At 45.5% G+C, this 20746-nt stretch overlaps 1 protein-coding gene across 14 annotated transcripts in view; it reads left to right on the top strand.

Annotated features, from left to right (window-relative positions):
• The window catches only part of ARHGAP22 (Rho GTPase activating protein 22), a 149977-nt gene that overhangs the window by 110168 nt on the left and 19063 nt on the right, over positions 1-20746 (top strand). For all 14 annotated transcript variants that reach the window (XM_080596972.1, XM_080596971.1, XM_080596978.1 and 11 more), the window contains 2 exons: positions 13578-13785; positions 18819-18951. In XM_080596972.1, coding sequence (XP_080453098.1) covers positions 13578-13785; positions 18819-18951 — 341 coding nt within the window. The remainder of the gene's footprint in view (positions 1-13577; positions 13786-18818; positions 18952-20746) is intronic.

The following is a 20746-nucleotide window of genomic DNA, read 5'->3' as shown; positions in this document are numbered from 1 at the left end:
GCCATATGGAATGCATGCGTTGAAATACATTTCAAATGTGGCCTTCAAATAAAATCCTAGAGTTCCTGACTTTTTTGAAGAAGAGCTGTCTTGTTTATGGAGAAAATAATTTTGAGCCAGTTTTCCTAAGTTTCAGACTTCTGAATTCTTGAGTCTAGTCCACCTCATTCAGAGTTGAGGACTTTGTAAAAGTGAGATCTGAGAGTACGCTGTATGTTTTGAGTTTACGTCTTTAGGAATAGGGTTTGTTACAAAGGCTTGAAAGAAGTGCATTTTGGAGCACATTCAGACAGAGGGTGCTTAAAACTGTTTCTTCTGATCCTTCTTACCTCCACGAGGAACAGATTTTGCTCTGAGTTTACACCACTGAAAGTTTATCTGGACAGTCCCTTTGTGCCCTACAGCTGTGTTGTTCTCTGCCTGTTTTCTAATGTGGAAGCCTTTTGGCAGTGCCATAGTGCTTCCTGGCCACAAGCTTGGGAGGGAGTGAGCCTGCCAACATCCTCTGAAATTGGATGTGTGGAAAATGCTGGGAGTAGTACAGTGGAGAGAGGGTCTTTCCTCGCTCTGTAAATCTGTAGTGTGGACTGTACCTCTAGCCTGAAGAAAAACAGCTCCTTTGAGGAGGTCCTTTGCCATCTATTTACCTCTTAGCTTTCATGCCTTCTTCATTTTTGTCTTGCATAAGATTTAAAACATAACGTGTCTGGGACTGAATTTGGGGCCACAGGGTACAAAAGTTGAGTTTTTGGTGCCTGAGCTGAAAGCCGTGAGGTGTAACATTCTCCCTTGTAGCTCAGCACATGACCGGCACGGCATGGGACAGAATCATTTTGTGTTAATCTTGTGCTGTGTTTGTGTTTGTTTCCTTCTGTTTACTTATCCTTTCTTGCCATGAGCAGTTCCTTGCTCCTCTGCCAGAAATGCATGTCACGGCCCCTTTCTCCATTCCTTTATCCTAATTCCTCCTCCTCCTCCTTATCCCAAGCTTTCATCAGTTCCTTGTGCTGGAGAAGAGGTAAAGCAGTTGGAAGGGCTGTGCTTCCCTTAGGCAAACAAGGAGAGCTTTACCTGTGACAACGTAATTATTCTGAAGGAGTTCCATGAGCAGCTTCTTTTCTGAGGAGGAATAATTCTGAGAAATAATAACTTTTTAACTGGAGGGCTCTGAAGAAGTGTCCACTGGGGACTCTACTGGCATTAATTCCAGTCCACTCCTCCAGATAGGTAAAGCCTGATATGTGAATTCTTTCTTTTCTGCCAGAGAAATCATGCAGAGGATGTTCTTGCTGGCAATCAGGGCCCTGTGCAGACCATATCTTGTACTAGGGGAGAGCTGAGAACCAGAGGAGGAGGCTCTGATGTGTAATTTAAAACACATCTTAAAGTCATTATGGGTAATAGAGGGATAGCCCTACATAGGCCTAATTAGGGATCCTGTTTTATATGAGTAAATGTCTTTCAGATACCATCTGCATGAAAGCAAAATGACTGTTTTGAAGGGTCAGATGTTGTTATTAGGTGCATGTCCACAAGGATGCTAGACTCTGTTGGAGCTAGGATATTACTCTAAGTCTTGGGAATGTGGGGTTTACTGTCTCCACCATGGGGATTTTCCAGTAAGACCACCATGAGCATAGAATTATATTAGTGAATTTAAGATGCTAAGATACCAAAGAATTGAAAAGCACGGAGGTGAGTTCTGTTGTCTGCCCAGTGTGAAGACTGAGAAGGGTTTCTGCTCCCTGTCTCATTACAGGGCTCCACCAAAGTGGCAGCCTTGAGACGGATTCCTGCCTGGGCTTTGTGGAGCCCCTTCACTTGGTGGCAGGGTGCAGGCTCCCACAGGTGTGTGGGGAGTGGCACTCGGTGTTTGTTGTGCCCGATATGTGCTTTTATCTCTGCACAGAGACAGCTGGCGCCTGATGCAGTTTATCAGTGTTTGCTCTTCAGTGTTGTCTCATGCTGGGAGATGGGCCCAACCAAGGGGAGAGAAAGAGAAGGATGATGGGGGTTACGAGTTCAGATGTCTGGACGAGGGGATGCATGAATCATCCGTGAGGAAGTGCTGGTTAGCTTTACCCCAGGCAGAGGTGTTATGGACAGGGGTTACACTTCTTGTGGATATAGAAACTGAGACACAGAGCAGAGTTGGGAGTGTGTCTTGCCGTCTGAACTGCCCATAACAGAGAAGTTTTTAAAATTCGAATTTTAACATCTGTTTCAGACATCTGATTAAGTTCTTTTTTCTGACTTACCTCATCAGGTGTATCTGGGGTTTTTATTGCTGCTTTATGCCCAATGTATTCTATCACCATGACATGGCCTTGAGGTAGGGAAAGGCTGTTGTCCTCATTTTTTGTGAAGGAGGAATTTGAGGTATTGGGCAATGAAATAACTTGCCTGAGGTCACGCTGTCTGTAAAAGAGCCACTCTGAAGGCATCATTCAGCAAGGCAGATAATAGAATCACAGCCCTGGACCTCACGGGAGCAGACTCTTTGCCTTTTCAGGGATATGCTTGGAAGAGTCCCATGGGATATGGTTCTGGAGAAAAGAAGGGTCCAGCAGAGCTGTTTGATTTTCAAGGATTATATCCTTCAAGCTCAAGAACAGTCCACAATGATGTGCAGGAAATCAAGCAAAAGTAGTACAATGCCTACGTGTATGAACAATAAGCTCCTAACACAGCTCAAACTTAAAAGGGAAGCACAGAAGCATAGAATAAGTGAGAACAGGGACAGGTGACCTAAGGAATATAGAGAAACTATCTGAACATGCAGGAATGGACTTAGGAAAGCTAAAGCCCACATGGTGAGGGACGTGTCTGGCAACAAGAAAGGTTTCTTCAGTTATATCAGCAGCAAAATGAAGACAAGGAAAAATGTGGGCCCATTACTGAAAGAGATGGGAAATCTGGCGACAAAGGACATGAAAAAGGCTAAGGTACTCAAATGCCTTCTTCACCTCAGGCTTTACTGGTAAGATTTGTCATCAGCAGCTCCTGGCCAGTGGGACAGTCTGGAACAAGGAAGCTTTCTCCTCAGTAGAGAATGTTTGGGTTAGGGAACATTTAAAGAAAATTGGTGTATACAAGTCAGTAGGACCTGATGAGATGCATCCATGAGTGCTGAGGGAACTGGCTGATGTGTAAGGCCACTCTCAATAATCTTTCAAAGGACATGGTGAGGAATAACCTCAGGCACCAGCACACTCTGGGTTGGCTGGAAAGCAGCTTTGCGGAAAAGCACCTGGGATGCTGATGGACAACAAGTTGAACATGAGCCAGCAATGCACCCTTGTGGCAGATAAAGCCAACAGGTTCTTGGGCTGCATTAGGATGTGTGTTGCCAGCAGACTGAGGGACGTGATCCTTCCCCTCTGCTCAGAGAAGAATTTTCAATTGGAATTGGTCTTATACTCTGGAGGCTGTGTAACTGATTAAGATGTAAAATCCATCCAACTTCAAGGCCTTCCCTCAGGGGAAAAAAAAAAAAAAAAGACTTTGAAAAGGCTTTGAAAAGGATCTTGGAGAAAAGATGATTTCAGGTAGGTACGATGGATAAAATTACAAATGTAAGGAGGATTTGAACAAGGCACAGTCATGAGGTTTAAACAAAGGAAAGATGTTTTTCATGCAGGGCACAAATTATGAAACTCATTGTTACAAGATGTTGTGGAAACAAAAATAATAAATGGGTTCAAAATAGCATTAGATGAGTTCATAGGAGATAAGTCCACCTGGGCTATCAGACAAAGACATCTGAATGTAGTCATTAACTTCATACATACCTTGTATTGCTGAGAGCTATCCTGCTTTTGGCAAAATATGGTGATGCCTGTGCTTTCTTCTTCAGTAGCTGACTGTTGTCCCCTTCGACTAGTAAGTGCCAAGAAGAGATCATAGCGGCTGTGCGTTTGTTACGTTGTGGTGGCTGCTGCTTGCAGCACCTGGTCTGGCCAGTGCCTCCTGCTGCACTGGTGGTTTCTCAGTGAGGTTGTTCCTGTAATCATCAGATTCGTGTTTGAAAGCTGACAGGCTTTTAAAGCGCTGATGGTTCTCGCTGCACGTCCTGGCAGCGTATGATTAATGGGACAAACATGTTCCTGTGGTGTTTCTCAGCTTGCAGGCAAGTATTTTAATTTCTCTATATTATTCCTTTGATGAATGTTATGAGAATCTGTACTTACTGAAGGGGAAGGGTAATCTGCTCCTTGCGAGTTGCAGTTTTAACCATTTAGGAACCAAGAACAAAGAAATTCACCCTATCTTCTCCCATTTCCTTTCTAAAGGTTACTCTTCTGCCCTCCACAGTGTTCTTATTCTCTATCATCAGGTAGTCAGCCTTGCAGTTTCCCCTTCCTACCTTCTGAGTTGCAGCTCGAGGAAAAGAACATTAAGCCCTTGACCTCTGCTTGAGGTGTTCCTGAAAAGTTGGCAGATTTACTGAAATGTTTTATCCATTTTATGAATTGGAGCTAAATGCCATCCCCTCCCCAAGCACAGACAGTCAAGTTCAGCTGCGGCTAGAGCTTGGACCATGATCTTATGCTTGAGTGGTAAAGGTAAAACTTATGCTTTATATTAACTGAGAATTTTAGTTGGATAGTGGAAGATAAAGGTAAATGTGTGGGAATTAACTAATAGATTTCATCACTGATTGAGTTGTAGGAAGCAACAAAGTGACTCCATATACGATTTAGCTGGTAGTGAGTCTTACAGTTGCAGGTTACAGGCTGACAGAGGTACTTATAGTGAAGTCTGATTTGAATAACCATGCCCGTGTAGCCTGGTTAGGTGATCAGTGTTGATCCTGTCATTTTCTCAGCGTCCTATTGTATTTAGGATATCAGTTTCTCAGGCTTGGGGTATGGAAAGGCCTGAGGACATAAGTGTGCTCAGTGTGCTGAATGGATTAGAGGGGCTGGTGTTCTAAATTTCAGTGGTGAGCCGAGATCACCAGGCCTGCCAGGTTCCAAGATGGTCAAAAGTCTGGGTGGCTCGTTTCGTTCTGTACCAGAGGCGAGGATCAGTGGCAGGTTGCAGGCTCGGGGATCCTTGCATTTAGACCCACAGCAGGAGTTTTAGTCCTTCTCTAGCAATGAGACTCTGGTGGCAGTAATTATACTATATCATAAATATTTTGGACTTACTGACACTCGTAATTTTTGTAAAACTTTTCCGTGCAGTGGGGAAATCACTACGCAGCACACGTGGAAGAGAAGTTCTGCCAGTCAGATGCTTCCTACAGACAGTTTCCTTCAGGTCTGGGGAAGCTATCTGTTACACGTAGGCAGGCATGTGCAAGAGTCAGTGAGCAAAAAGCTCTGTAAAAGATGTTCTTATGTTGTGGGGAGAAAGAAGTTTTCCAGGGCACGTTTGCCCAGATCACTGCTTGCTAAAAGGCATTTTTTCTAGCTCTTGATGTTTTGTTCTCTAAATCCTTCTTGCCTTTGTTTAGAGAGAAATAGACCAATAAACACAAGGGTTTGGCTCTGGATTCAGAATGCTGTGGTTAAGTGATGTTTAGGTCTGTTTATCATCTTTTCTCTGTGAGCAAACAGTTATAATCTCAGTTTAGAGCATAAATCGGGCAGAGTCCACTGCAGGGTAATTTACAGCGCTGCACAGTTGGTTCCTTTCCTGACATTTTAGAGGGATGGGAGAACACCGTGCACAGGTTAGATTGAATCTATTGTGAGACAGGGATGAACGTTGCTGTTCACTAACTTTTCAACCCAGGATGAACTGCTTTATCAGTCAGTGAGCAGAGGCCTGTTTATTTTCAAAAGATTTAATTTTACCAGTAAATGTTGAGACCCCCGCCCAGAGCAGGGGAGAGAAGGGATGTGAAGGAGTCATTTTATTCACAGGAAGATCTGTCCAAAGTGTTTGGAGAGGGAAAAACTGGAAGGGAAATTTTCTGTACAAGGGGCATCCTTACTGCTGGAGGCTTTCCTGCTGGCTTGAGCCCTGTGACTGATCACCTGTAGCTGTTTCACTGCCAGCTTTCAACAGGTACAGGGAGGTGCTCACGTGCCAGTGTTTGCCTGGGCGAGGGAACAAGTCTGCGTAAGGCTCAACTTGCCTGAAAATCGAGGAACTTCAGTTCTGATTCAAACTTCACTACTTGGTCCTTTCTGTTCAAATGGGCAAACCAATTTCCTAGATCTGAGCTCCCTAAGGTCCGCTTGAGTATATGTGTATATTAGCTAATACTACATGTAAGCCAATGTTTAAAAATACCCACAGCCTATGGGCACTTGCTAGAGCTGTGCAAGCCAGCAAGGTTGTTCACAACCAGAGAAGGGGGAAGAAATATTTTCTGAGTTCATGCACGCTCGCCATTCCCATCTGTTGCAACCAGATTCAGGACTGAATTTGACCTGAGTTAGATGCCAAGCCTGAGATACGCTTGGATTTCAGAGGTTGTCTGAGCTGTAGTGAACTTCCCAGCCAGTCTCCAGGCTTGTAGTGACATGCAGAGGCAGGATACTTGCTCTCTGATCCCGTACCTGCAGCAGAATGACTGTGGCAGTGCTGGCTCGTGAGAGCACTGCTAGCACTTTCTCCACACAATGACACCAGAGAAGAAAGTGTCTGCAGCTCCCAAGCAGGAAGTTCGTGTGACATTTACTTGCTAAACAGTCTTACAAACCCAAATTCTTCTTTCGGAAAGTAAGAGCAGGCCAGCAGTAACCTTCCCTACAGTTAAACAGCCTCATACAAAGGGGGAAAGAGGGAGTTCAGTCTCCGTAACCCCTTTTCTCCTCGGCACATGTGTATGCGGAGATCTCCGGGTGGCAATTGTGATGGCAGTTTAGCTGTTTATATGCAGTGTGGCCATTTATCTGGATTTTATTGCTGTGATTGCAATCTCATATTTCTGCAGCCTGCAGCCCCTGCAATCCAGTGATTATGTGAGAATCTTGGATTTCATTTTTAGGAAATGTAACAGAGTAAGCAGGATCCAAGTCGACTAGAAATTCAAAACACTGAAGATAAATTATATATATGTTTATATGTATCTATTTATATGTAGAGAGAGAGAGAGTGATTTTTATTCCAGTCTCATCATATTCTGTAGTCTAAGTAGGGCTTTGTAAGGGATTGAGAATTGTTTGATATCAGGAGGTAAATTGGTAACGGTGATGTGTAGCTATATTGTGCCATGTTACATTCTTCTCACAGGACACCTATAGCTGCAGAGTGACCATCTGCAGGGAACCATACCGAAGCAGCTGCCCTTTCCTGCTTTGGTTGTGATGCTCACATGAGCAAGCATGTGTTCCTTCGGCCTTTTTCTCTTACCAAGGCTTTTTCTTTGGAGAAGAGTTTACATCATCTTCATCATCTCTCATACAACTCAGGGTTCTTATATGCCATGCTGATGTCTGATCATGCTTTGAGTCATGCTGTGCCCTTGGCTGCAGAGAAGCTGTGAATTTCACAGGTTAATTACACTTCAAGTACAACAGTATCCATGTTAAACAAGCTGACTTTCCATTTCATTGGATGCCCTCTTTGTTCTCGTGTTTTGAGAGATGGAAGACAGAAATGGAGAAGTGAATGGAAGAATAAAAGTCTGCGTTTGCTATCTCCTGGGCTCCAATCCCAAACTTTGAGTCCCAGGCTCCATAATGTTATTAGCAGACGTGACACGTTTTGAGGCATCATTCCAGGGAATAGTGCCAAAAATCCTGACGGTGTCTCAGCCATTCAGCAGGGGATTGGTCCTGCTCACTGGTTAGCAGTGCAGGCAGGCTCTTCCTAACCCGCAGCCTGCTGTGCTCACCACAGGGGAAGAGAGGACAATAAAAGTGTGAAGAATACCCAGGATCTTTTTTACTTTTTATTTAAGGATCTCCATTGCTTACCAAATGTCTTTAGTGGGTCATAGGTATTGTCTAGTGTTTTGTCTGGGCTTCTGGTGTCAAGTTGTGAAATACCTTGTTAGTCAGGTTATACCCTGAATACCTAAGAAATACCATGCTACCTTGCTATTCAAGATCTGAGGCTTTTGATCCTGGTACTGCCTTTACCTGAAGTGAGAGTCATTTTTTTTTCAGGAGCTTTTGATCAAAACAGAGGATGTAGAGACAGAGCTTGATATCAAGTTTCCCAAGCTGGAAGACGACACTGTCTCAGTGACTGGAATCTCAGAGCTTGACCACTGGGTCAGTATCCCCTTTGTGGTGTGTTTAAGCTCAGTCACAGTGTAGTTAAGCAAGTGGTAAGCCAGTAAATTCAGATGAGCGTAGTCTACAGTGGCCACAGATGTGATATTTTAATAGTAGAAGTGAATGAGCAGCCGCAAAGAGCAATGCATGTGTGTGTATACACTTACTTTCTGCAGAGGGAGGTGCAGCTAGCCAAACTCCATAAAATTCCCGAGAAGGTAGGTGCAAAGGTTCTGGGCGGTGACTGCTGCGTGCCTGTAGTCACGGGAATGCATTTTGTAAATGGGATAGAGGGCTGACCTCAGCGTAACTGCATGGATCACAGCGTGATAGGCGTTTTTCTGAACTGCAGGCCACTTAACCTCAGAGCAGGACCTGAGGGGGTGAACGTTTTCCCACAGGTAAGTCCTGGGGGTGGCTCACATGCAAAGAGCTTTAAGTTCCTTCCCCTACTAGTCACTCAGCTGAGCTGCTTGTCATCAGGCAACTTCTCTGTGAAGGGCTAATGCAGAGGCTGTAAGCACAAAAAAGCTGCACTAGGTCAAAGATTGTAGCTCGTCCTAAGCTGTGTAAAACTTCACAGCATGTCCCAGAGCTGGGAGATATCCTGAGAGTGTGCTGAGGCTGAGGGGGGGCTGTTCCCCTCCAACACAAGGCTGCTTCTGGTGCTTTGCAAGCAGCTCAAAGGCCAGACCAGGGCACTGGGTTGCCTGCAGCACAGCTAACGCTGCCTGTGTCAGGAAGGGATCCAGAGAGTGGCATGCAGACAGCAACTGTTGCTCAGCTTTTCCAGCTATCTAGAATAGATCTGACAAGCAATTAGAGCATGAATATATTACAGAGCCGATGGGGGATGCCTTTGTTAAAACTTGTGACCCATACTTAGGTGCTGTTTATATTGGCGGCAGCTTCGAGGGTGGGCAAGACCCTACCTGCCTGTCTTTCTCCTCTCTCCTTCCCCTTGCGGAGGGAGCCGGGGAGCTCTGCATCTCATTGGATATTTCAAATGCTTTCTGCACAAGTCATAATTAATGCCGAGTTGTGGAGCTAAGACCAGATGTGCTGCTGAGATTATCTCCCAGGGCAGATCGGCTGCTCTCCGCTCTGTAGCGCTGGGTGAATGGAAAGTTGCCAGTGCTGGGACTCAGAATGTGTCTGATGCCTGAAGTCAGGACTTTCTTTCTCTGCCGCTCCTGCTGTCTGACACTGCCTGGTTTCTGCTTGAAGCTCAGCGCCTGTCATGTAGCAGAGTGCTGCACAAGAACGAGAGGTATGAGATGATTTTCCAGAGTTTAGATTTGTTATGGTTTTCTTTTCCTAGAAGAAAAGTAGATATTTGAGCTTAGCCTGAGACAGAGGCTACACATCTAAATAAAGCAGCCGTCTTTATAAAGGGGAAGGAGTGGGAAGGACCCAGCCTATGGCCAAAAATACTACTGAATGCCAAGTTAGCATTGAAGATGTTTCGGGGGAAGTGTGTTTGTGCTTGTTTTTACACAGAATATTTAAATGAATATATAGGTGAATAAGAGCAGTCATGCCCCAGTATATGGAGGCTGATCTTTGTGGGGAATGGGGTTAGAAGACACCGGGTTCTGCCACAGACTCATTTGTGTGACCTTGGGTGAGTTAGTTAATCAGATTTGTGTTGATTCCTGATTATCTGTCGCTTCCCTTTCTTTTCCCCATTTCTGCGTGCTTTGTCTGGCTGGGCTGTTCAGTTGTCAGGGACTGCATTTGGGGGCTTCCACAGCTCCTAACCTGGACCTCGGTTCTCTGGTGCTGCCGCAGTCATTCACGGGGTGTGCTTGGGTGGGCCAGGGAAGGGCAAGGGAGAGCTGCAGGTTTGTGTGTGCTCGGTGCTGTGAAAGCGTATGCGTTTCTGAATGTCTGCCCATGATTTTTTTCTCAGTGCTTTCATGTGTGAGAGGGACAGATAAATGGGAGCCTAAGCATGAATGTGGGAAGGTAAAAGCAGACTCTTACCTGTGCAGGTGAGCACGTACACAACCTTTGCATCCATAAACTGCCTGTCTGTGAGGCACCACATGCATGCGCGGGTGTATATACTGTTGTACAGCAGCATCCAGGTGTGTGCTGATTATCTTCCTGCACATCTTTTAACGTGTGTACTAACCTGTACGTACAGCTGATGTAGGTGTGTCTGGACTTTTCCCTCTTTAAGCACGTATGGTGTCCTCAGTCCTCTCTGCAAAGAAAATCTACTCAAGTGCTGACTTTATTATCTCTGCCTTTAGTTTATTTTGGTTGAAATCAGAGCTCTGATGAGGAAAAATGAAGCTGGGAGCATATATTTTCCTGCCCACAGCATGTCCAGACAGCATAGTTGAATGTATAGGCTTTGTATGCCTGGAGCTGGTGGGTGAGCTATTCAGGCCAGGACAGAAAGCCTGTCTGTGTCTTAGTACATCATTCCTGGCTCGCTTTTTCCACAAAGAGCCACCTAAATCTTTAAAGAACAGAGACAGCTTGTTGGAGTAGAGGAAAGAAATCCTGGAGCTCTGCTAGCCAATTTTTTTAGTATCTCTTGAATCTTTCTGAGATTCAGGATGTGGTCCCAGGCTCACTGTTTTTTTTTTTTTTTTTTTTTTTCCCTGCTCTCAAACCAAACAAAAGGGCCTAGCTGTAGATAAGGGTACAACAAGGAAAGTTAACCCTTGGGTTGCTAGGAGCTTTTGGCTTTATTTCCAGCCTACCCCTGTCTGGGCATGTGACCGGATGGCACTGACTCCCCTTCTTCTGAATGAAGAGAAGGACTTTAATGTCTTCCAGCAGAATCATCAAATGGAGTGAAACGCTGCCAAGTTCAGCCTGAGCTACAGGCCCGGTGATTGAAACCAGGCCTGTGCCTTGAGGAGCCAGCAGATGAGGCTGTGTGCGACTGGCTCCGCGTTAGCTTTTCCTTGTGAAGCGGGGCAGTCCCTGTCCAGACCAGTAATGCCATCTTGTCTGGTGGTTTCAGGGACATTTAACCTCCTCAGTTTTACAAACCCTTCTGAAACATAGCTGAAATGAGATGAGCTTTGTAGAGCTAGCAGGACACCGCCTCCTCAGTCAGCCATGTTTTGCCATGAGAGACTGAAGTAGGTGAATCTGTGTGTCTCCTGCCTGCATGGCTGGGAGAGCCCTAATGGTAATTTTCCTGAAGGACACTTTGTCAAGCCCTGCAGCAGATGCCTGGAAGAAAGATTTCTGCAAGTCCGGGACTGTCAGCGGCTCCAATGTGCCTTTGATAGTCCCTTTCCAGCCTTACTCCAAAGATAGCTCTTAGCTTGCTCCTTCTCTGAACCCTAACCCTAACACCCATTTGCTCTTCTAAGCCAAGACAAAGCTATGCAGACACTGCATGGTTTTTGCAAGAGCAGCTCTCCCAGCAAACTTGCTTGCTGTTGGCTGCCCCTTTCCAGCCCCACTCTAACTGCAGCTCTGTGCTTTCTCTCTCTAAAACCCAATCCTAATACTCCTTCTGCCAAGAGATGTGGCCTGGGAGCAATCTTTCTTCTGCACAGTGGCTGGGGGTCCTTGTCTATGGCTTAGCAAAAATATTAAGGTTAGGACAGGGAAAAAAGGAGAAACATGTATCTGCAGTGTGACACGAGCTGCAAAGGGAAAGTTGGAGTTACCAACAGACTTGGCCTGGGAGAAATACTTTGTCTGGGTAACGCCTGGGGACCTTTTCTAGTGCTTCTCTGGAAAATTATGGTTCGGGGTTAAGGGAAAGAGAAAACATATATCTGCAATTGAAGTTGGGCTGGAATGGGGCTGCCAAACCAAGGTGGGAGGCAGCCAAGAGAGCTGGGCTGGGAGAAGTCTTTTATCCTGGCAGTGGCTTAAGGGTCTTTTCTTCACCTCAGCAAAAACTGACCTAACTGTGAGGGCTTGTTGCCGGCCCTGGGCCAGTCAAGGCTAGGGAAAAGCAAACAAAGCTTCACACTGTAAGTGGAGATGATGCGTGCAGTTGTTCTGGGTCTGAGTTTACATATGTGTGTATCTGACACTGCCTCTGTCTGTGCTCTGGGTCCACCTAGAACACCAGAATGTGGGCTTCTGCAAAAACATGAGTTCTGCTCTATACCTGGGAGAGTGCAGGGCATTCGCCTCTTTCCCTGTCTTTCTCTAGGTGGACTCTTTGGGTGTCAGGGCTGACGTTCTACAAGGAGGAGAGATTTGAGAAAACAAGGCTGCTGTCCTCTAATTGCCCTGCATCTTCATAGCCTGACTTCCCCAAGCCTATATGTTTTCCATCTTGGAGAGCAAATACCTTTTATTATTTTGAGGCAATAGATGGGCTTGGTGGGAGGAAGCCTGGTTCAGAGATTGATAATAGGATATGTGCTTCTTTTTTTTTTTTTTTTTTTTTTTTTTTTTTTGTCTCTGAGGTACATAGGTTGGGGGCTCATCCAAGCTTGCTGTAACTAAAGCTGCAGGACCTTGGTTGCATTGGGCTGTGGCCCAGGATCAAAAATTCAGTTCTGAGGAAGGCGGAGAAATGGTCACCAACAAAATATCATGAAGGAGGTTAGACAGGACACATGGTCCTGCCCAGTTTTTCATAGCTGAGGGGCCTGCAAAGTACCTGGCAACTCCTGTTGCCTGGCTTGCTACTGTGTGTGCAGTGATGCGCAGTGCTGAGAGCTGCTGGTGGGTCCCCCCATGGGCAGCCTCTGCAGAGAGGCCAGGATGAACAGGCCGTGGAGATTTTGCTTTCTCAGCCATGATCTGGATTCAGATGTCTCACCAAACCACACCTGCATTCTGTATTCAGTCCAACCCTGCTGAATCCTCAGTGAAACGAATCTTGCACTGACATCAGTTTCATCTCCTGGAATGAAACATGCAAGAAGGATCTCAAAGCCCAATTTCCTTTCCCTGCCAGTTTATTATATATCAGAAGTCAGAGAAACCTTTCTTACACTCCAGCCTACACAACTGCATTACAGTATCAGAGCTGGAGGGCTATGAAGAGTCTTAAAGGAAATTCCCTCCTTCTCCTGGCAGGAGAGCATGCCCTGAAGCATAGGAGTGACTTATCTTTATTATTGTAAACACAGGTTTTCTTTCAAAGTAAAGGTTTTACTAGTTCTAGTTTCTAATCTGTTCATGAGTTTCACTGAGATGGGTATCCCTGAAATTATACTCTGGGACAAGGAATTTCTTCCTGGTTTTGCACAGATTGCATTGTAATCACATCAAGTAACCCCTGCTGCCATGACAGAGCAGAGCAAAACTGCTTGGTATGTGGTGCTCAGCACTGTCCAAGGGATTCCAGGGCACTTACAGAGGCTGGGCAGTCGTGAAAGAAACAGTCTCCCTCATTAATAGCTCACGAAGAGCTTCAGCTAACACCTGAATGTCTGTCTTGCTCTCTGTTGGCAGGGATCTTTGGACAGCGATTAGAGGACACCGTACAGTACGAGAGGAAGTATGGCCAGCGCTTGGCCCCCCTGCTGGTGGAACAGTGTGTGGATTTTATTCGGGAGCGAGGTCTTACAGAGGAGGGGCTCTTTCGGATGCCTGGCCAAGCCAACCTTGTCAAAGATCTGCAGGATTCTTTTGACTGTGGAGAGAAGCCCCTCTTTGACAGGTGAGTTTATATCAGCAAATTCAGGCTGGTTTACCTGTGGCATGTAGTTTGGCAGGAATAGCCTGACAATGGCTGCCCTAGGAACATGTTATTTCCATGCCTTCATTCTCTTCATTCAGAGTGCTGCTGAGGCTTTCTCCAGCATGGTGTTGTGTGTTGAGGCCTTCGTTCAGTTCGGTGCTTGAGCAGGGGGATAAATTGGGCCCATTGGTCAAGATGGGGCTACTCCAATGTTTCAAGCACATACTGAATAAGCACATACTGAAATGCATTGCTGGATTTGGGTGTAGCGTAGTCAGCAGCTGTGGGGATCCCACCAAAAAAAAAAAAAAAAAGGACAGTGGTGAACCAGGTGCCTTACTGCTTTCAGATGTTGTATTCTCTCTTGCCCCACACTGGATCTGTCCAGGGGTGCCATCTCAACTGTTCCCGTTCTTTTGTCACTAGGTTTCAGAACTGTCACCAGCATTTTACACATCTTCCCTTGTTGTTTTGTGTGTTGGTCATATAGAGTTGGTCAGCAAGTCATAGCAAAGTATTTTCTGACACCAGAAGAATTCTTGACCATAATGAATTTTTTTGGTCAAGAATTTCAGCAACTGAGATGGAACATTTCAAAACTGAATATAACTTAGGGACATCTGTGTTCTGTTTTGAATTTTCAATAAAACTTGAGCCAAATGTTTCTGAAATAAAAATGGCAATTTCGCATTTTTCTTCCCCTTGTAAATACATTGGTGCAATCACTCCTTGTGTGGTACAGAGAAATGCTAGCTGCCTTTTGGTCCTACTGGCCATGCCTGTGTCAGGGAGTGGTGAGAGCCAGCTGCTCTGCAAGGGACGGTGAGCAGGGAGCCAAGTGCAGTGACAAGGCTGGCAGAAGCAATGGCTTTGGCACCCAGAGCCCAGTCCCACCGTACGTGAGCCAGGTGAGCAAGACAGACCCAGTGACAGTAACCCAGCTCAGGAACACTGGCAATCAGCAGGCAAGTCCGTACTGACAAGGCAGGTCCAAGGTCAGGCTGGGAAATCTGTCCTTGAGTCAGTGTGCACATCTAGATCAACAGGGTCTGTGGCCAGGCACAGCCATGGCTGTGAGGCAGCGGGAGCTGTAGCTCAGACGCAGGATAAACAGTAGAGGTTCAGCTTAATCTTGGCTCCCGTGGGAAGCGTCAGCTCTGTCTGAGGTCAGCAAGGAATGGGGGCAGCTCTCAGCTGCACTATCTCTGCCTTGGCCCTGAGCCAGGTAGTCAAATCATCAGGAGGGTGGATGCTCTCAGTGCATTGCAGCCAAATCCTGTCCATCCTCTGTAACTAACATTTCCTTCCCTCTCTTACATCCTCATGCTACCCAGCATGGTAGTCAGAATTGTGCTGACCTGAACAGTCCTTTGAGAAATGGACTCAACCCTGACAGAGACCTTGAACTCCAGGGGTATTTGGATCCAAGGCCACTGCACAGATCTGGCCCAATCTCTATTACAGGTCCAGGAGTGGGATCAGATCTGGGATCTTTACTTGGAGACCAGGATTAATTTCTTGCTGAAACTCTCTAGGATGGATTTCCCAGGTGACAGTGGCAGCCTCTAGTATATTGCCAGCATATTAATGATCCAGGGGATCGCTTTCCCCCTGGACCTGCAGTCAATCTCGATGTTGCCCATACTGTCCCTACCTACTGCTGCAGGAAGAATTAGCACTCTCTCACATGGGCAGCACTGTTTGCTCTCATCCTGGGAAGAATATCCTTTGAGTTTATTGTGAACATTCTTCTAATTCTTCCCTTTCCTCAGCTTCCCAGGCCACCCATCCTCCTTTCTTTGATTCTTAACCACAGTTAATATTTGCTCCCTAAATGGAAGCGTCAAATATTTAGAGATATTTTCCTGAAAATATAGTTTGAAGTTGCCAGATTGTCTCACTTCATCTTCTCTTAAACAGAATCTTTGATTTTTAACTAAATATCTGGATGTTCTGGTTCAGAATTAGAATTGTCTTAATTCATGTGGAAGTGAACAGAGTTGTTTTGGAACACATTCTGGAACAGGAGCATCTACAGATGGAATCAATTAGAACAGCAGTTTCGCTTTCATGTCTTACCTTAGTCTAATCCATGTTAACATCATTGTCAAGAAGGTAAGCTGAGCCTCTCCCCAGGATTTTTAAAGCAGAAAGAACCTTGGGCATTGAACTGGTAAAACAGATCAGTGATAGATTTTGCCTTTAATGGGGGCAGTGAAGTTCTCCATGAAGGGATGCCTGCCTTTTGGATAGTTGATCTGACATCCGATAACTCAAGGTTCAGCACTGAATTAGAGCAGGCGTGGTGGCACCCGAGCAGTGTGACAGTCGAGGGTCCCCCCACTCGCTGCCTTTTTGCTCTAATTTCCTCTTGAAGCCACTGTGACCGCTGCAACTTGCAGGTCCAGCTCTCTGGTTTTGATATCAATACTCACAGACAGGGACAAGGGAGAGCCAGTTCCTGGCCAAGTGAAATGCTTCTCCTAACAACCATAATTTTCTCTGTGTAACTGAAGTTGTCCTTGTACGGCCTAGAGCAAGTAGGCAGCAGCAGCAATTTTCTGCAAGTATGAAATCTATATTGTTGTATCTGAATCAGGGGCAGTGAAGGAATATCCTTTTTTTTTTTTTTCTCCTAGTTGCAGGCGGTGCTTTTAGATGTCTTTTGCATCTGCAATGAGCTCAGCATTGCTTCATCTTTCCAATGCTAGAGCCCGCCTGCCCCACGGTGGCTGTCTGTGATGACTGACAGTTAAAATAACTAATTTTTAAAGGCTTGGGTTTCCAGTTTTAAATGCAGATACAGGTTTTTATGAAAGGTCAAGATGCCATTTTGGAAGCACCTACAGCAGTCTGCTCCTACTGCACGTCCATGTCACTGACATTTTGGTTGGATTTCACATGGCCTTGGTGGTAGGTAAAACAACAAAGTCCAGCCAGTGGATCCGAGGCTGTAGTCTGGGCTCTGCTGCTGATATACACCATCCATGCCTGAAAATCCATGCTAAAAGAATAAGGGTACTGACCTCATTTGTAAAGCATTTGTAATCAACCGACAAAAAGCCACTATGTAAAATTCTGGTATTCTCAAAGATGACAGAGTTGTTGAATAGGAATGCCATCAAAATTAGTAGCAAGTGGTCAAATATGTGTACATATTAAACTACTGGCAGCTCCCTCTGGTAATTTTTCCTGTTTTATTTTATCTGTGTTTCTAATACCAGTATGCTTGCCTGTCTTTCTCTCTACCTTCCTAACAGCTTGAAAATTACTGGCAAGCTTCAGTAAAATAACAAGGATGGAGTCCCTCAAGAAAATTAAATCCAGAGTTCTGATAAGAATAAAGTAGAAGTGTGACTCTCTGTGTACTTTGTCTGTGGAGGGGCTGTTCTGAGAGATAAGTTCTTAGACTTAGGAATCCATGTGTGAAAAACTTCCTTACAACTGGCATGACCACAAAATCAACTTCAGTTGGAGGTTGAGATAATTTAGAAACTGAAGTGAGACAGCAATAAGATGAAAATTCATATAAAATAGGTCTGTGATATTTCTGGCGGGCTACGAACTGAAGATCAGATATGGGATAGGACCTTGTAGATGAGGTATGTTAAACTTACATGGCTGTGAATGCATTGTATCATACGGGATGGATAGTCTTTTCCAAATACATGCTGAGAAACTGCTAGTTGTTTATCACAACATCTAGGTGGTCCTAATGATGTATTATGACTTCCTGTCATTCTTGGGTAGCAGCGATGTTTAGGCTTCCATGCTCACAAGGCAAAAGAAACTTAATCTTATTTTTTGGGCTTGATCCAGGAAGGTTTGAGAGTCAGTACATAGGGATGTAAATTGAGACTCCTCAATTTACTTTTCCACACCGTGAATGCAGATAACGTCACTACCGCCCTGCTTGCTGGGCAGAGCTGAGTAGTCTCATGTGGTTTGTATCTTGTAAGGAGCCCAGAGCCTTGCTGAGCCCCTGGTACCTGTCTTTTGCACTAGCAAAAGGCAAAGTATTTGGCAGAGCTGATTATATTTCAGAAACCTGTTTATAAACACACTGAGCTTTTAGATAGAGGTGAGGATTTGAGGCTCTGTTGTCTACTGATGTGTTTTTTTTACCAGATTCCTTTAAAGAATGTCAGGGCAGTGGCGGGTTGTGGGGAGCCTGTGGCATGGTCTGTTTAGATTTCCAGTGGCCAAAACCTTTGAAGAGGTCATCTACAAAGATTAACAAAGCTGTACAGATGGGTGAGGTATTGTCATAAACTGAAAGATGGATAGGAAATGGAAAGGGAAAACAGGTGCATCTTCACTATGGGATCTAATACCTCAACTCCAACTTAAAGCAAATGATGGAGTAGAGGAAAAAGAAGCTCCTGGAGTGGGAGGGAAAAGAAAAGCTGATATCCCAACATAACAGATGGGCTAGGTAGTACCAGGTAGCCCAGCCTGGGGGAGATGTGACCCAGAAGCTGTGCAGCCACGCCAAATGGTAGTAGAGGGCCTGGGGAAATACAGCATCCTACGTTTTTTTCTGAAGGCTTGGACAGTCACTGGGGAGCCTGGCCCATCGCACGGGTGGGTGCCAGCTGGGGAGAGTATCAGGCAGGAGGGATCAGTGAGAGGATCAGAGGTGATGTTTGATTGCACGAGGATGCAGAGCTCTGTTGTCAGTGCTACGTGATTGCTGTGTGCTTGCCTGGACTGTATTGCTTACCTTCCTGATCCACGTGGACTGAGGAACCATAGCACCACCCTACCCTAAGTAATTCTGCAGGAGTATCCCTTGTATTGCCTGAGATGCATTCTTATCTTGACAGAGCAGGGCTTTTTCCCAGTTTCCAGGTAGAGCCTCCTGCCTCATACAGATGTGTGGCAGAACGACTCCCCTTCATGTGCCTACTTTGTCCCTGTCCCTAAGAAGGACCTTGATCCATCCCCCTAGAAGGTGTCAGGCTTTGGGGTAGCATGGATTTCTAAATTTCCTTCCTTCTTCTCTATTGCAGCAACACGGATGTTCACACTGTGGCGTCCCTCCTGAAGCTTTACCTCCGAGAGCTGCCAGAGCCTGTCATCCCCTTTGCCAAATATGAAGACTTTCTTTCTTGTGGACAGCTACTCTCAAAAGACGAGGGAGAGGTCAGTGGTCCTTCTAATCTGCCTCCTACCTTGAAGGTCATTCCCAAGACTCAGTGTAGTACAGCTTACTTCTCATCGCTCTTCAGTCCTAATTTAAAGTTAATGAAGTTCTGGGAAACCTGAATTTTCCTGAAGCTGTGAACTGGGCATTAATATCACAGGGTCCTGCTTGAAGTGGGAGTTGTTTTGAAGTCAGTCTTGTAGCCTGGTGCTTCTTTCTTCTGAACAATGCTGTTCTGTACCATAATTAGTAAGAGATGTAAGGTAGGAAATCTGGGTTCCTTTCCCAGCCTTGCTGTTGACTCATGAGCAAGTTTTATGAAGTCACTCCCTTTTTCTGGGTTTTCAGTGCCATATATTGGAACAGCATGTTCTGCATCCCAAAGTTGTTGGTGGATGAGATGTTGATCAGTGTGACAGTCTTTGAATTTCTTAAAGGACGGACGCTATAAAAGGGCAGAATGTGATACTACTCCACAATGGCAGAAATCATGCTGTGTGAATACTTTGCCAGAATTTTCCCGTGATGTTCCTCTGTTTAGTTTCCAGGCAAAGGAAGGGGGCTGACAAAAACCTCCAGGTCTGTGGCAATCATGGAAATTTTGATTCACTGCTTGGGAGGAGCAGGATAATTTACAATATGACTGATTGATCTGTTCCGTCCATATTGCTCCCTGTGTGGTGATGCCTGAGCTCTTTGCTGACTGCAAAGGCACGTTGGATCTGGTCTAATGTGGGTGGAACCGTGCCACCTTCTAAACAGGGGTTTAAAGTTGTAAGCCTTATTACTTATGTCAGCTAAAGAAGCAAAGGCCTGAGGGCTTGTAAGTCACAGCCCACAGTTCTGTCCCTTTTCTGTGTGTGGCCTCAAGGGCGTGCTCACATCTCTGTCTGGTGGGGACTGTAAAAACTGGGGTTTACCTTTAGTTGAAGTGGTGGATGGCTCTGGGGTGATCTAGTCCTTGATGATGCCCATAAGATTGTTTGCATGCATCAAATGCACCATATCTGATAGTGTCAGCTTTGTATGGGCAAAAGGCAAGTTTGCTACTATCTGCACTCACACAATCTGTTCGCTAGTCAACTCCTAGAAAGCAAGTAACTGTGTGTGACACAGCGCAGTGCCACACATGGGCATGTGTTTGTGTCCTGGACACATGCACATCAGTGTCGGTGCACTAGGGGTGTTTCTTAATAGATTCACGTATGTGTCTGCTAGCTCCAAAACTTGCTCATGTTCTGCCTTGTTAACAGGCACCTCAGTCATCTCTGCAGGGCGCTATGCTCCAGACAGCTGAATGGCTGATCTCACCAGAAACAGCAGCATTTCTAAGGCAGTGGAGCTGGTTTCATTTTGGTCACAGAGTGTGCAGGCTGGGAAGTTTTGGATCCATTAAGCACTATTGCACAAGAGTAGAGACAGTGCCAAGTTGGGCAAACATAATTGTATATCACTGCTCAGCTTATTAGCTGTGTAGTTTGTCTGATTCTGCCTGCACAGGCTGCAGCAGTTTGGGAAGCAGCATCTGTGTTGGTTTTGTGGGAGCACGGCCAGACTGAAACAACTTGTAGTGCATTATTCTCTTTGGATTAGAAAGGAGATGAGGAGCACTAGAGAGCTGAAGTGAAAGCTTGCAAAATACAGTAACTGCTGATAGCACAAGTTGCCTTGTTAAACTGCTGTTGTAAACAACCATTGGTTTGGTCAGGAAAATCTGGAACCTCAACAAGGGCTGTTTACTTTTTTTGGAAAGGAAGGTGGAGTGCACACACCAAGGGTGGAGAGGCTGTACGT

Source organism: Anser brachyrhynchus (assembly GCF_964034855.1).
Source record: "Anser brachyrhynchus genome assembly, chromosome: 6".
NCBI lineage: Eukaryota > Metazoa > Chordata > Aves > Anseriformes > Anatidae > Anser > Anser brachyrhynchus.
The sequence above is the reverse complement of the archived record's forward strand: the minus strand, read 5'-3'. Positions and strand labels throughout refer to the sequence as shown.